Below are 17,560 nucleotides of genomic sequence, written 5' to 3'. Positions count from 1 at the left end.
TTTATTCAGTTCATATATGTGGTTTGGATTCTTTTTGCCGATGTGGAGGGTAGAGCATTTGTTGGTTGATATTTGAAGTTGCCAGGTGTTAGACCAATCTGAGACAAAGTCGAGGTCTTTTTGGAGAGTGAGTGTGTTGTCAGTGGTGTTGAAAAGTTTCACATCGTCGGCAAAAAGCACACAGTTGCTTGCGATATTATCGCAGAGGTCATTGATGTACAGGATGAAAAGAGTAATAGAAATAAAAGTTCAGAAAGGACCAAACAGAAGGAGAGAAGAATTGGGTTCTTGCTCAAGTCTTTCATCAAAATAGTGCAGTGATAGAGGTTTTTGTGAAAGAGGTAGGTGAGGAGGATTTAGAGGGGGTTTTCAGGGACAAGGAGGAAATGAATGGCTAAAGAGGTCAGAAAGAACAATTAACAGAAAATCAAAGGGTGGAACTACAACAGAATCAATGTGGCTGCTGCATTGAGGAGAGATATGCTTAGTAAATTACAGATAACCATTAGGTTTTAACTCTAGGTGTCAGCCTTCCAAAACCCAATTTCCATAAAAAACCAAGAGCAGCTGTGAGCCATTCTGATCATCGCATGATGCATTTTCTATCTGCTTACAAAGATTTAAAGCCACAAAACCAACAATTAAATCAGTAAAGACTTGGATTGAAGAGGCAAAATTGAAGCTACAGGCTTGCTTTGACTGCACAGACTAGAATATTTTTCACCTTCCCAGAAGAGCCGGGTAGCTGTCGGCCGGTCAAGAGGCGCAAACGGAGGTGGGAAATCCCAATAGGGGATTCCAGGGGTGGAGCTTTGACATCACGGAGACGTCTTTCCTGGGCGGCCGAAACGGGGACTCCAGGAATGATGTCTCCGTGATGTCAAACCTCCACCCCTGGAATCCCCTATTGGGATTCCCCACCTCCGTTTGCACCTCCTGACTGGCCGACAGCTCCCCGGCTCTTCTGGGAAGGTGACAGCTGGCTAGTGGTGCTTCTTGGCATTCTCCTGAACCTGAACCCGAACTTTTGCCGAACCTTTGGAAAAGTTCGGGTTTGGGTTCAGCATACCGAATTTCACAAAGTTTGGTACGAACCCGAACTTTGCGATTTCGGTTCGCCCAACACTAATTATGGCCCTTAACTCACAGAGCTTGTTGCTCAAGCTTCGAGCATTCGTGCACATTACCCTAAGAACATTATTATCATTATTAGTTTTCCCCTTATCATCAACAACTACATCTATTTTATTTACAGCTCTCTTTTCATAAACTTCAAGCAACTGATTTATCATCATTGATCGGGGACAGAAATCATCCACGTCAGTTACATCTCTGTCCCCTTTACCTAGTTTAAATGCCTGTCCAAAAAAGTTCTGAACTCCTCACTGAGCACCTGGGTCCCTCTGTATGAACCTAGAACTTTCAATTAGTAAGAATAAGATGGAGCAGGCAAATCTACGTTAAACCCCTAATGAAATGTATGGTCTTTAAATGTATGGTCTTTTAAGCCCATCAAATTTTCACAGAAACTGGTTTTGAAAAGATTTTGACTACTAAGCCCATATAATATGAAAAATCAAAATTAAGTTAAGAAAGCCCATAACTTTGTATTGAGAATCTAGATTTGCATGTCCAGCTGGTCTAACTCTAATCTAGTATCGTGTGATGCTACAGGTGAAACTTAAAAAATTAGAATGTCCATGTATATGCCATGTATATGATATAGACCAGTCTAAATAAATAAATAAATAAACGTATATGACACAGAGCAGGCTAAATAAATAACATTTGCTCCCAAATAGAAATATCCGGTGTAACCATTTCTTCCTGTTGCCTTGCCTTGTTTTGCCTTGGTATTTTATCGCCAACTGGGTTTCTCCCACTTCGGACTAGTTCACAAGAACCGGTAGCCACTCGCTGGTGCCATTACAATAATGTCACAAAACCGGATTGGTCAGTGCTGGTCCGTGGGCTATAAAGATGGTTCTCGACTTATGACCAGGATTGATCCCAAACTTTCAGCTGTTAAGTGAGACATTTGTTAAGTGAGTTTTGACACATTTTACTACCTTTTTTTGGCCATTGTTGTTAACTGTATGTGATAAGTTATTAACATGGTCGTTAAATGAATTTGGCTTCAGCATTGATTTTGCTTTTCAAACGGTTGCAGTAGATGATCAGATTTATTTATTTATTTATTTAATTGGATTTGTATGCCGCCCCTCTCCGAGGACTCGAGGCAGCTCACAGCATTTACAAAAACCAGAACAATCATATAAATCCAATTAATACTACATTAAAAACAACCATTAAATTCTATTAAAAGAAAGTAAAACCTATCAAACCAATTATTCAACACTCATACTTGAAACATTCATTGATCAGGGGGAAGATGTAAATGTCCCAAGCCTGGCGGCAAAGATGAGTTTTTAAGCTCTTTTGGAAGGCAAGGAGGGTGGAGGCAGTGAGAATCTCTGGGGGGAGCTGATTCTAGAGGGTCGGGGCTCCCACAGAGAAGACTCTTCTCCTAGGTCCCACCAGCCGACATGGTTTGGTTAACGGGATCCTAAGGAGGCCAACTCTGTGGGATCTCACCGGTCGCTGGGATTCGTGCGGCAGAAGGCGGTCTCGGAGATAATCTGCTCCTATGCCATGAAGGGCTTTATATGAACTTGGGAGACAGCAGTGGTCATAAGTATGAACCAATTGCCAAACATCTCAATTTGATTACATGATCAAGGGATTGATACAAAGGTCATAAGTTTGAAAAGTGGTCATAAGTTCCTATTTTCAGTGCCATTGTAACTTTCAACAGTCACTAAATGAACTCTAAATGAACCCTAATGACTACTTGTCCTATGTCTACCTAATCCTGTTTCCAATATTTTGAATTCTCCCATTACAGGAAGAATAAAAACTATAGCGATATGATACAATGGATATTTTAGAACCAAAAATGCAAAATTGGATTTAAAAGAAAGTCAGAAATTGTTCAGTTTCCGTGAAGCGTGTGCTTTCATATTTCATTGTATCTGATTTTGTACAAGTTGGGAAACTGGTTACTTTAAACTGGGTGTCTATTTTTATTTTTATTTTGTTCCTAGTGTATATTTGGAAATTTAAAATAGAATATATTTGCTACTACCAAGTCCATTCCTGAGGAAAGAAGAACTGTCTCTCTCTATATATTAGGGCAGTGAATGTATTTCAGTACAGAATCTCTCTAATGTGAAGTCCCATTATCAATAACAGTAATCCTCAACTTAAGACTGCAATTGAACATTTGTAAGTTGTTGCAGTCCTAAATCGAGGCATCACATGGATTCCAGAAGGATGCAAACAGTGACAAATGTAAGGCAATTGCCGAGCATCTAATTGCAATTATGTAACCATAGATGTAGGGATACGCAGCCCCCATAACTCATAATATAAGTGGAGAGAGAGAGTTGGACTAAAAGTCGATTCCGCCCTAGGATGCCATGATGCCCTCTGTGCTTTGTGCCACAATGATGGTACTTCCCTGTTGTTCACGAACAGACAACTACCCACAGGAAATGCAGAGGCCAAAGGTCACCAAAAGAGTCAGCCACTGGCCTCCCCTAGACCCAGGTGAGCTGCCCTACTTGTGTAGACATAGACAATGGCTATTGTTTACCTGTTGCCAAGGGAACCAGATTGTCAGGGGGGTCACAATTTTAGAGATGCTTAGGTGGGGTATGGTCAAAGACAGGTTGGGAACCACTGTCCTAAGGACATTGCGTGAGGGTGCAGATGGTCAGGATGAAGCCAGAGTCAGCACCCAGTTAAGGGTTTTTCAGTTGTTAGGAATCTTTGAATTATACTTTTTTCCATCTGTTTGCCAATCAGATATTTAAGAATTGCTACTAATCCATTTGAACACTTTTAATTATTCAATTTTTTCTAGTTTTTTTCTTACAATGCTTATAAACTCTTAGTTCTCATTATAAACCGTAGAACTATTTCTTTTTTTAATGGTAATTTCATTTAAGATTATAATTTGCAACAAAGTAACAATTTACAAAGTAGTGTATCTGTAGAGGAAGAAACTCTTAAAGTTAATTTCTAGGTTCATTGTTCAAAATATTTTTAGTATGTGCAATGTTAAAATATTTTGCTTCATTCTATATTTATAATTTGAGGGTGAGTGATTTTTTATAATTGTAATATTTCATCTATTTTCCTTTAATGCCCAAAGTTTAGACTTTTTAATTTTTTTATTTTTTAAATAATTCAAAATTATATTTTCCTATGAGAATGGGTCTTTATAATTAACTCCAAAATGTTATTTCAAATTTATCTGAACCCATAGCCATTTGAAACTTTTTAAAATCAAAAATTCAATACTCTTTCGCTATTTATTCCTTAAAGTTTGTCCTTAGTAACTTCTTTCAGTAAGGATTGAAGGAAACTTCTTCATTTCTGTAAAACATATTGATTTGTTACTTTGTTGTAAAATTGTAACCTTAAATGAAATTACCATTAAAAAAAGAAATAGTTCTATGGATTATAACGAGAACTAAGAGTTTATAAGCATTGTAACAAAAAACTAGAAAAAATTGAATAATTAAAAGTGTTCAAATGGATTAGTAGCAGCGGGAGAAGAATCCTCGTCCCAGCACCCTGAGAAGCGAAATGTTTTATTCACTCTGGGCAGTCGAGAGAAAGGAAAATCAGGATTTTATTTACTTTATTTAAAAGGTGCCACCAAATCCCTGGTGTTTCCAAATCCCCAGCGGCTCGCCGAGCGCAGTTGTCCATGAGCGGCTGTAGGAGAGCGGCGGTGGCAGGCGAGGGTCAGGAGGGAAATAAACTTGGACAATGGCAGCATCTCCGTTTGGATGGGCCTGTGAGGGGGATGGCTGTTGCTTTGCAATTCTCTGCCTCTCATGGACAACTGCGGAAAAAAAGCAATCACCTCCAGCGCTCCCACTCCAGCCTGTACTTTATTTATAAGGCAGTAAACCTGGACAATGAGGGAGTTTTCCAGCTGAAAGTGGTTGCTGCCCATCCCTAGGCACCGCTGAAGGTCTGCAGAGTCTGTAAGATCCTCTCCCCAAAATGACTTTCTGTGCAGAGGGGCTATCAGGGGCAAAAAGATGGGCAGGCTGACAGGCCAGGCTGAGAAAGGAGAGGCTCAGCTAGAGATGGATGTTTTTGACATGCCACCTTCTTCTTTTGGGCGGGACTGAAGGGGGAGGAAGAGGAGGAGAAGAGACACCTCCTGGAGTAAGTAAGCTTCTGTAACGTGGCCAGTGGGTGGCCACTCCTCAAATCTGGGTGGGGGAAGGGTGGAAATCCCACTGGGGGGAACTTGGCCAGCCTAGAAAACTGAAGAAGAGCTCTTTGGATTTTTTTTTACTTGCGGGTATCGATGGCTGGGGCTGCCAGGACCCCAAATACATCGAAGTCTGGCAGGGACCTGGCCTTCGTGGGGTGAGTGTCCTCTCATCCGAGGGACTCTGAAGCCCCCAAGAAGGTGGCTAGGAGTAAGGTTTACAAGAGGGGAGGCATCTCTACCCTCTGCCTCTACTTTGGCTAACAGAAGAATGACTCAGGCCCTTTGTTCTCAGAAGGTGGACTCCAGGGCTCTCCTCTATTAAGGAACTGGTAAGGCCACTGGTAAGACCCCCTCCCCACTGTAATGGCAGACATCCTGCCAAGAAATTATGCCAATAGATATAATATTTGCCTTCTTATTTCAGGAGCCACAAGATGGACAAAGCAGCCAGGGTTCAGGGTAGGTAAAAAAACGTGCAGAGGGGAGGCGTCTCTGCTTCTGCTGCTGCTGCTTGTGTCAAAGGACAGATGACACAGGGCAGTCCCACTGGCAGGCCAAACCCCTTGGCAGGCCAGCTGGAAGGGCTCTGGGAGCCTCCACATGGTCACTTTTGCAAAATGGGCCATGGCTGCTTTTGATCTTTGTCCCCTTTGTTTTCTTCCCCCAGAGAGACGACCTGTACCATCTGGCGTCGAGAGCCCTCGAAGATAAGAAACCTTTGGCAGGGGGCCAGAGGGTTAGCGTTAGGGTTTCAGCGATGCCTTGACTCCTGATGGGAGGGGGAGTAATTATGGTAGATATCCTTCTAAGCTTAAGGCTTCCAAAAGCTTTCTCCCCCTCCCATCAGGACTGAAGGCATCGCACTAACCTTAAGGCTTGCTGTTGGCCCATAGGGCCTGATGCACCCTGTCCTTTCTCAATCTTACTGGGACGCAGAAAGCTTAGGATTTAGCGTCCGTATCTTCATTTGCAGGATTCGATGACAGCTCAAATGGGGTCAGGGAGCAGCCTGGACCTGGCCTCATTTTTGGGATCCTCCAGCCCTTGGGTAAGTAAGACAAAGTCTTCTCAGTTGGGGAGGGGTGGAGTCCCCCTAGTTAGTTCTCCTAACGCAGTGATGGCGAACCTATGACACGCGTGTCAGCACTGACACGCGGAGCCATTTTAGGTGACACGCCGGAGAAACAGGGAGCTTAGAGTGGTGAAGATGCAAATCTCCCCGCTTTCCAATTTCCCACCGACTGCAAGTACAGCAACTGCAATTATTATTATTATTTTTCCTCTCCCCTTAATTTTGTTTTGCACCAATTTTTTAAAAAATTGCGCCGGTTGCAATTTTAATTTTACTCCCAGGGCTATTTACCCGGGGTCCTACTTTGCTTACACATTAAACTGCTCATCCCATATCGCTCCGCCAGGATAGAAAGGATAGAGAGAAAGGGAATGAGAGAAAGGAAAGAGAGAGAAAGGGAGGGAGAGAAGGAAAGAGATAGAAAGGATAGAGAGAATGAGGGAATGAGAGAAAGGAAAGAGAGAAAGGGAGGGAGAGAAGGAAAGAGTGAGAGATAGAAAGGATAGAGAGAAAGGGAATGAGAGAAAGGAAAGAGAGAGAAAGGGAGGGAGAGAAGGAAAGAGAGATAGAAAGGATAGAGAGAAAGAGGGAATGAGGGAAAGGAAAGAGAGAGAAAGGGAGGGAGAGAAGGAAAGAGTGAGAGATAGAAAGGAGAGAGAGAAAGAGGGAATGAGAGAAAAGAAAGAGAGAAAGGGAGGGAGAGAAGGAAAGAGTGAGAGATAGAAAGGATAGAGAGAAAGGGAATGAGAGAAAGGGAAGAGAGATGAGAGAGGAAGGAGGAGAGAGAAAGAGAGAGAGGAGGGGTAGCGAATTATGGATGTCAGAACTCACGCATGCGTAGTAGCGTGCGCCCACACTTTTTAAAAAATTTTAAAAGAACAAGAGAAAGCATGAGAGAGAAAGAACAAGAGAGAGAGAGAAAGAAAATAAGAGAACAAGAGAGAGAGAGAAGGAAAGCAAGAGAGAAAAAAGATAGCAAGAGAAAGCAAGACAGATAGGGAGAGGAAAGGAGAGCGACAGAAATGAGAACAAAAAGGGGAGAAAAAAGGAGAAATGAGAAAATGATTGAGGCAGAGAATGAGAGGAGAGAGAAACAAAAGAGAGAGAGAGGTGATTTTTGAAGCATATGGTAAAAAGCATCCAAATAATAAGAACCCACCCCCAGCCCACACCTGTTTTTGAAAAGAATTTAATGATTAAAAAAACCCAGCCCTCAACTGGTTTTGGAAATGGTTCGAGTGTATACACACACACACATAAGGGGGGGAAAGAGACAGGGATGGAAAAAGAGGAGAAGTGAGAGGGAGAAGGAATGAGGGGAAAAGGGAGGAAGAGAGAGAAATGAGAAACATGAGAGAAAAGGGGGAAAGACAGGAGAAATACCCAGAAATGAGACAGTGGTATAAATTTGAGGAGGGATGATTGATGATTGACTGTACAGTGGAACCCCGACATAAGAGCTGCTCTACTTAAGAGCAACTCGAGATAAGAGCTGGGAGGGGAGAGATATTTTTGTTCTACTTACAAGCCCAAATTCGAGATACAAGCGCCAAGGAGCTGTCTCCTGAAGCCAAACGCTAACTTCCGCGTTCGGCTTCAAGAGACAGCTGCGAAGCGGCGCGCGTGTTTTAAAAGGTTGCAGCCGGCCTGGGGGGCTCGGGGGGGTGCTTGCAGCTTTCTTTCTTGCTCTTTTTCTTTCTCTCTTTTACCTTCCCTTCCTCTATTTCTTCTTTTCTTTCTCCTTCCCACCTTCTTCCCTCCCTCCCTCCCTTCACTCATTCCTCTCTTACTCTCCCCTTTCATAAGTTTCCTTGCTTCCTTCCTCTGTTCCTGTCCCTTCCCCCTTTCTTTCTTTCTTTCTTTCTTTCTTTCTTTCTTGCTTTCTTTTTTGCTCTTTTTCTTTCTCTCTTTTACCTTCCCTTCCTCTATTTCTTCTTTTCTTTCTCCTTCCCACCTTCTTCCCTCCCTCCCTCCCTTCACTCATTCCTCTCTTACTCTCCCCTTTCATAAGTTTCCTTGCTTCCTTCCTCTGTTCCTGTCCCTTCCCTCTTTCCTTCCTTCCTTCCCACCCTCCGTCCATTCATTCACCCATTCCTCTCTTGATCGCTTAAAGCCGGTCCCTGGTGCAAAAAGGGTAGGGGACCTCTTTCCTACAGGATTGGGTGGCAGAGAAGTTGAACATATGTAAATTTAAAAGTTTAAGAAAGTTTACAAGTTAAATGAAAGAAACTTCATTATTCATTTATATGTACATGTACATTTCTTCATTAAAAACATGTCTTTCTGCATAATTTAGACTAACTTTGTGAGTTTTTTGAGGGCTGGAACCAATTAAAATTATTTACATTAATTCCTATGGGGAAAAGTCGTTCGAGATAAGAGCTGCTCGACTTAAGAGCCCAGGTCCGGAACGAATTAAACTCGTATCTTGAGGTACCACTGTATTTATAAGGGGATGTTACATGGGATTGTATATATGAGGGGGTTATTTATGTATGTATGTATGTATGTATGTATGTATGTATGTATGTATGTATGTATGTATTTATTTATTTATTTATTTATTTATTTATTAGATTTGTGTCATTTTGGTTGGTGGTGTGCCCCAGGATTTTGTAAATGTAAAAAATGTGCCGCGGCTCAAAAAAGGTTGAAAATCACTGATTTAAAGCATATGGTAAAAGCACTTAAATAATAACAGAGAAAGAAAACCCCCAACCCTCACCTGTTTTTATTAATAGTTATGTTTTTGAATTTGCTGGTTGTTTTAGTTTTAATAGTAATAGAGTTTGGTTTGGTTTTATTATTAATTTCTTTTAATAAAAAAGAAGGGATTTATTATTTATTTATATTTATATTTATTTTTTGTTTGTTTATCTGTCTATCTACCTACCTACCTACCTATCTACCTATATATCTACCTACCTACCTACCTATATATATATATATATATATATATATATATATATATATATATATATATATATACTTCTATGCCGCCCAGTTTTTTTCTCAAGGTGACACACCACCCGAGTTATGCTCAGTTTTTTGGCGAATTTTGACACACCAAGCTCAAAAGGTTGCCCATCACTGTCCTAACCTGACCGAGCTGTGCTGGAGCGCTCTGGACAGCGGAGCAAGGGGACACCCGGCCCTTGGGAGAAGGGACTTAGGTTAGCCACATGCCCCCAAGCTCTGGTGCCAATGGCTCCTTTGCCACAAATCAGCAGGGACTGGTGTCCTTAATGGAGAATGGGATTATTGTCGTCCACAGGATTCTCAGGACAGTTTGGCCAATTTGGGCAGCCTGGAGGAAGACACCCCGGACAGCTTGGAGCGCCTCATCCAGGAATTAGAGGTATGTATTCGTTTTTTTCTTTTTTAAAATAATTTTGATTTACATACAGTGGTACCTCGGTACTCGAACGCTTTGGTTCTCGTACATATCGGATAATGAACAAAATTTTCGGCAAAAATTTGCTTCAGTATCTGAACAAAAATTCGGATACCAAACAGCCAGAGAAAATTTTGTTCATTATCCGAAATGTTACAGCCGGGGGCTGCTGCAATCCCAGCAGCTTCAGGGGGCTGAGGAGCTCTATAAGAGCTCCAAGCTGCAGGAAGGGTGGGGGCTGCTGCAATCCCGGCAGCTTCGCGGGGCTCCTTTCCTCATTGCTTCCTCTTATTACCTGTAAGCAGCTGCAAAAACTTTCTCCTTCCCGGTGGCTGCAACGGCGGCGCCGGGAAGGAGAAAGTTTCTGCAGCTGCATACATATAATAAGAGGAAGCAATGAGGAAAGCAGCCCCCCGAAGCTGCCGGGATTGCAGCAGCCCCCACCCTTCCTGCAGCTTGGAGCTCTTCTACAGCTCCTCAGCCCCCTGAAGCTGCTGGGATTGCAGCAGCCCCCACCCTTCCTGCAGCTTGGAGCTCTTCTACAGCTCCTCAGCCCCCTGAAGCTGCTGGGATTGCAGCAGCCCCCACCCTTCCTGCAGCTTGGAGTACCGAATTTATTTATCCCATTGGAAATAAAGAAAATAGATTTAATTGGTTCTCAGAGAGTTAACAGGGGCTGGGAACCAATTAAATCCATTTCCATTATTTCCTATGGGATAAATAAATTCGGTACTCGACCAAATCGGTTCTCGACCACACTTTTGGAATGAATTGTGGTCGAGTACTGAGGTACCACTGTATATATAATAAGACAATAACGACAAACAGTGCATTTACATAAAATACAGAGAACAGAAAAAACAAGCAAGAGATATATTTCTTCTCTTCTCCTGTAGTAGAGACTGTTGACAGCGTCCTCTCTTTTTTTTAAAAAAAAAATTCTTGGCGGTGTTAAGACCAGTGGTTTGAGTTGTATGTTGTTATAGTTGAATTCTTATGTCGTAAGTTCTTATCAAATAAACCAAGCAAAAAACTATATTGACTTTTTAAAAAAAGATTGTTCTTTAAGTTGTTACTTTATCTCGCAGCACTATAAAGGGGTGTTCTTTTATTTAACCAAATGTAAAATTCTTCCCATATTTGGTAGTATTTTGTTTTTTCTTTTTCTTTTAGTTCCATTGTTAGTTTATCTGCTTCAGCACAATCTAACATTTTTTTTTATTAAATTCCTTTCATTTGGCATGTTTTCATTCTTCCAAAATTGTGCGATAGCTATTCTCGTTGATGTTATTAGATGTTGTATTAGGTAATAATGTTATTTATTCATCTGATTTTCAATAATGCCAAGCAAAAATATTTCAGGTTTCATTTCTAGTTCAATCTTAGTTATTTCCTTTATCCATTTCTGAAGTTTGTGCCAGATTCCTTTAACTTGTCTGCAGGTCCACCACATATGAAAATATGAACCTTGTTTCTCACCACACTTCCAACAGTTAGGCTTGAGGTTGGTGTACATTTTTGCTAGCCTTTCAGGGGGCATATGCCACCTATAAAACATTTTTATTGCATTTTCTTTGTATGCGGTGGATTTTGTGATTTTGTAATTGGTATGCCATATTTTTTCCCATTGGTCCAATTGTATTGTGTGACCTATATTCTTTGCCCAAGCAATCATATTCCCTTTTACTATTTCTTCCACGTTTTGGTGTTCTTGGAGTATTTTGTAAATGTTTGCAATTGATTTCTTGTGGGGCCCTAATAAGATTTTATCTAATGGAGTGTAGTTTTTCTGTATTCCATATTTCTTTATGTCTACATGGAATCTAGATGATATTTGGTGATAACACCACCAATCCACTTTTATTCCTTCTTCATTTAGCTGTGTTCGTGTTTTTAATTTTGAGTCTTTATCTAATAAGTGTGAATAGTGTAATAGTTTTTGTCGACTTATAGTGTTTGGGTAAATTATTGCTTCTATGCTTGAGAACCATAGTGGTATTTTAAAATAATGTTGCTTCCTAATTAAGTTCCAGTTGTCTATTAATGACTTCCTTATCAGATGGTGTTTAAAATATGAGTGTGTAGTAGATTTGCTGTCCCAAATGAAACTGTGCCATCCGGACTGGATATCATGTCCTTTCAAAGCTAGTAGTCTCGTATTTTGAAGTTGTATCCACTCTTTAACCCATGTTAGGGCTGCTGCTCGGTAATAGAGTTTGAAGTCGGGTAAGCCAAGTCCGCCTTGCATAGGGCTATCTTGTGTCCATTTAAGTCTAATTCTGGTCTCTTTTTTTGCCATATAAATTTGGATATTAATTTGTCTAATTTTTTTTTACAAAGGTTCCTTCTAATTTAATTGGGATTGTTTGGAAGTAATATATAAATTTGGGTAATATGGTCATTTTTATTGTGGCAATTCTTCCTAGTAATGAGATTGGTAATTTAGAATGCGATCATTGTCGTCCACAGGATTCTCCAGAGAACAGTCCGGCGAATTTGGGCAGCCTGGAGGGAAACACCCCGGACAGCTTGGAGCGCCTCCTCCAGGAATTAGAGATATGTATTCTACCCTCTTCAGGGATCAATGCCTTGAGTTGCTTTCCTACCCACCCACCCCCCGAAATGTGGTTTAAAGTTGGTCTTTCTGTTTTGTTTTTAAGTGACTCTGCAAAGCAAAACTAATAATTTAAGGGCGATCCGGAAGGGACCTCCGCATTGCGGCAATCGGAGCGAACACCCGCCCACCCTCCGCTATCAACAGTGTGTCATAAGGAGGTCGCCTTTGGGGCCGAATAGGAATTTTTTGCGGCCTCCCCTTTAGAGGCGGCCGTTTTTTCGCCTATTCCACACTGACGGTGCGGACTGGATTGGTTAGGGGGTGCGGCGCATTTAGTTATTTAGGAATTTCCGCCCCGTTAGTTTGGCTCTGCAGGTCCTTAGTTTGTTTTGAATTAAATATTCAAAGTTACGTATTTAAATTTATTTAAAGTTATTTAAATTTATGCTAATTAATAAATGACCCTTAATTAATCCACAATATATGTCTCAGCGTCTTTACTCCGCCTCCGGGGGGCAATTATATATAAGACAGCCCTAAACATGTCTTTTTTAAAGCCTGCAGTGAAGAAAAAAGGTTGGTGATGAGCACGTGTCTTATTTGCACAAAGAATACAATTTGAAATGTCATTACACAACTAAACATGCTTAGGAGTATCAGATCCAGGGGCTTAAAGCACAGGTTTCAGGCTTCTTTAGAGGAAATGGAATCAGAATATGGGCATGTGCTCTACTTCACCGAGGTACATTGGCTCAGCAGGGGAAACATATTGAAGAGATTTATTGAGTTGAGAGCGGAAGTGGAGAAAGATGGGATTGCTATTCCTGCGCTAAGTGATACAAAATGGCTTATGGACTTAGCTTTTTTTGCTGATATCAGTACATGGGCTTACTGTACTGAACAAAAAGTTACAAGGCCAGGGGCAACTTGTCAGTGCTGCCTATGACAATGTGAGAGCATTTTCTACAAAACGTATGTTATGGAAAGCCCAGCTTTCTCAGACAAACATTTGCCATTTCCCAGCATGCAAGGCACTCATAGATGCAGGCACACCATTCAGTGGTGAGGAGTATGTGGATATCATTTTGAAGCTACAGGAGGAATTTGATCACAGATTTGCAGACTTCACGACGCACAGAGCAACATTTCAAATGTTTGGGAACCCCTTCTCCTTTGATGTGCAGGATACCCCTCCTGTGCTTCAAATGGCGCTCATTGACCTGCAGTGCAACTCTGAACTCAAAGCCAAGTTCAGGGAGGTGAGTGGAAAAGCAGACAAGCTTGGGCAATTTTTGACAGAATTGCCCCCCCAGCTTCCCTGAGCTTTCCCGAATGTTCAAGTGGACCATGTGTCTTTTTGGGAGCACATACTTGTGCGAAAAGCTCTTCTCTACCTTGAACTTCAATAAATCCTGTTATGTTTGTACTTTTAAATAAAGGTAACCGCTGATTGGCTTAAGTCGCGGCCAAGGGAAACCTTGTTGCGAAAGTTTAAAAAAGAGGAACTGGCGTCTGTTTTCCCCGCGCAGATGCCCCATTTGCGTTTTATTCTAAAACCCTTTCACCTGCAGAAAGGAATTACTCTCAATTAGATAAGGAGGCATTAGCTTTAGTTGCAGGCGTTAAACGCTTCCATGGATATTTGTTTGGCCACCATTTTACATTGATTACGGACCACAAGCCATTGTTAGGCATTTTAGCAGGAGATAAGCAGACCCCCACATTTCTGTCTCCGAGAATGACCCGTTGGACGATCTTTTTAGCTGCTTATAGTTATGTACTTAAGCACAGGGAGGGGGAAGGAAATTGGGCACGCAGACGTGTTAAGTAGGTGTCCTCAGGCAGAATTAGTACACGACCCAGCCCCAGCGTCCAATGTATTGCTGATAGAAATGCAAGAAAACCATTAATAACGGCAGCGGAAATAGCCAGAGAGACAGAAATAGACCCCTTGTTATCCCGAGTAAAACAATAGGTACTTAAAGGGTGGCCGGGGAAAATTCCAAAAGAGACATGTCAGGTATTCAAGAACAGACAAACTGAATTAAGTGTATTAAGAGATTGCATATTGTGGGGTGACAGGGTGGTAATTCCTAAACAGCTGCAGAAGAAAGCATTGAAATTGTTACACCAGGATCACCCAGGCATGGTAAAGATGAAAGCCTAGCCAGGAGCCACCTTTGGTGGCCAGGTTTAGACCAGGACATAGAAACCTGGGTAGCCACATGTCACCCATGCCAACAAACTCGCCCAGACCCACCAAAGACCAAACCAACGGAGTGGGAGACACCAAAGGGACCATGGTCCCGCATACACATAGACTTCGCAGGACCTCTAGCGGGACAATCATTCCTCATTGTGGTCGATGCATACTCCAAGCGGCTGGAGATTGTCTTAATGACCTCAACTACAACAGCAGCTACAATAAAGGGGCTGCGGAGACTTTTCTTAACACATGGACTGCCGGATGTGCTCGTCTCAGACAACGGTCCACAACTAACCTCCAGGCAAATGGAGGTCTTCCTGGCCGAAAGGGGGATCCGACATGCATTAATATCTCCCAATTTCCCGGCCGCTAGTGGCCGGTTTGAACGCATGGTGAGGTTCACAAAAGAAGCCCTGCACCGGTCAGCACCTGGAGAATGGCAACAGCAGCTGGGCGAATTCCTATTAGTCCAGGACATCACCCCGTCGGCCAGCACAAACAAAAGTCCAGTTCTCATGGGGAGGAAACTCCGTTCCCAGCTGGACAGAATTCACCCAGAGTATTCCGAAAGGAAAGATAAGCATACAACGGAACCAGAACGGACTTTTAAAATGGGCGACCCAGTCTATGCAAAAGACTTTGACTCAAATCTCCACTGGAGAGAGGGGACAATTGAATCCAAAACCGGCCCCAAATCATACACGATCCAACCAGCCAATGGGAAAATCTGGCGCAGACACATAGACCAAATCAGAAAACGACATCCAAGTGAGTTAACTCATGCCCTCATCACCTCGAGGTTTGACTACTGTAATGCTCTCTACATGGGGCTACCTTTGAAAAGTGTTTGGAAACTTCAGATCGTGCAAAATGCAGCTGCGAGAGCAGTCATGGGCCTACCTAGGTATGCCCATGTTTCACCATCACTCCGCAGTCTGCATTGGTTGCCGATCAATTTCCGGTCACAATTCAAAGTATTGGTTATGACCTTTAAAGCCCTTCATGGCATCGGACCAGAATATCTCCGAGACCGCCTCCTGCCGCACGAATCCCAGCGACCGATTAGGTCCCACAGAGTGGGCCTTCTCCGGGTCCCGTCAACTAAACAATGTCGGTTGGCGGGCCCCAGGGGAAGAGCCTTCTCTGTGGCGGCCCCGGCCCTCTGGAACCAACTCCCCCCGGAGATTAGAACTGCCCCTACTCTTCCTGCCTTCCGTAAACTCCTTAAAACCCACCTTTGCCGTCAGGCATGGGGGAACTGAAACATCTCCCCCTGGGCACGTTTAATTTATGCATGGTATGTCTGTGTGTGTGACTGTTAGCATATGGGGTTTTTTAAAAATATTTAAATGTTTTAAATTTGTCTGGTTGCTTATGATTTGTTTTTTACATGTTGTGAGCCGCCCCGAGTCTTCGGAGAGGGGCGGCATACAAATCTAAGTAATAAATAAATAATAAATAAATAAATAACACAAAGTAACAATGACATTTTTCCCGTAGATCAAACACATGGGAATTACCAAAACCAACCAGACTACTCAGCGCATCCTCTTCTGGCATCCAGCGGCGGCTGCCCTGGAACCCTGGCTGTAATAGAGGCCACAGTTAACTCAGAAGTTTATTACAGAACTCATGCCAGGCCTGGCAGGTACAGACTTAAGCAAATAATACACACACAGGCTTATATATAACAAGCTGCCTGAGGCAGCACCCAATCCCGCAGAGAGAAACTTCCCGCTTACATTGTAACTACGGGCTGGCGGCCAATCAGCACCCTGGATAGGGACGCCTATCGCCCGGCTCTAATCTGCGGCTGTAACTGAGCAGATACAACACTCCTATCCCTTTCGTTAGCACATACATAATCTTTCAAATATTCCGGTCTCTTACAAAGACGTCCCGATCTCCGTGGCTCTATTTCTTGTTCCTCCCTGGTCTCCGGACTCGCCTCTCTGCTTCCCTCGCTTACAAACGGCGAGGCTTCTGCCGAGCTGTCAGTTCCCCCATTACTTCCGCCCCGGTTTAGGGTTTCCTCCATAACGATTCCGGGGTGGCCTTGACCTCTTTCCTCGCCAGTATCCATTCCCTTGTCTGACCGAATTTGGTCCAAATGTCTCCTCCACACTCGGCCATCCCTTAACATGACCTCAAATGACCTGGGACCCAGCTCCCTGCTTATTTCTCCTTCAGCCCAATTCTGCTCTCCAGAATATGAGCGCGCAAACACCCTGTCACCTACTTTCACCTTCCTGGCCGGGGTTTCTGGCCAGGGCACCGACTGTGAATACCACGGATGAAGCCTATCTAAAACTATTCGAAGTTTGCGACCCATTAATAGTTCTGCAGGGGTCTTGCCAGTGGCCACACAGGGTGTCGTGTGCTGTGCTAATAACAAATCTGCCAACCTTTTCTGCCATGAACCCCCAGTCATCTTCTTTAAAGACTCCTTGACTGACCTCACTGCCCGTTCCGCCTGCCCATTACTGGCCGGGTGCCAAGGCGAGGTCAGCGCGTGGCGAATGCCCACCGATGCCAAGAACGACTCGAACAGTACAGATGTGAATTGCGGGCCGTTGTCCGAAACCAGGAGGTCTGGGAACCCCTGTGTGGCAAATACTGTCATCAGGGCCTCTATAATCGTTTGTGACTGTGTGGATTTAAGGTGCACCACCTCCACCCACTTAGAGTGTGCGTCCACCATTACCAGGAAAGACTGCCCCATGAAGGGGCCGGCTAAATCAATATGTATCCGAGCCCAGGGGCCCGCAGGCGGCTCCCAGGCCAATGGCTCCCCCCGGGGAGGGAAAGGCCGGTGCTCTTGGCATGTCCTACAATCTGCCACTCTTTGTTCTACCCCCTTATCCAGCCCCGGCCACCACACGTAATCCCTTGCCAGGCTTTTCATGCGCACAATGCCTGGATGGCCATCATGCAAGAGAGCTAATACCTGGCTGCGCTGCCTACTCGGAATTACCACCCTGCACCCTCTCAGCAGAATCCCCCTTTCCACAGAGAACTCGGTTCGACACCTG

General features: G+C 43.3%; 1 protein-coding gene across 1 annotated transcript in view; it reads left to right on the top strand.

Moving 5' to 3' along the window:
* LOC139159526 (tigger transposable element-derived protein 1-like) overlaps positions 1–16,825 on the top strand; it is a 51,922-nt gene extending 35,097 nt beyond the window's left edge. Inside the window, exon 5 of the mRNA XM_070736837.1 lies at positions 16,737–16,825. Coding sequence (XP_070592938.1) covers positions 16,737–16,825 — 89 coding nt within the window. The remainder of the gene's footprint in view (positions 1–16,736) is intronic.
* Positions 16,826–17,560: the final 735 nt, after the last annotated feature.

The sequence above is a fragment of the Erythrolamprus reginae genome, chromosome 2 (assembly GCF_031021105.1).
Source record: "Erythrolamprus reginae isolate rEryReg1 chromosome 2, rEryReg1.hap1, whole genome shotgun sequence".
Lineage (NCBI taxonomy): Eukaryota > Metazoa > Chordata > Lepidosauria > Squamata > Dipsadidae > Erythrolamprus > Erythrolamprus reginae.
The sequence above is the reverse complement of the archived record's forward strand: the minus strand, read 5'-3'. Positions and strand labels throughout refer to the sequence as shown.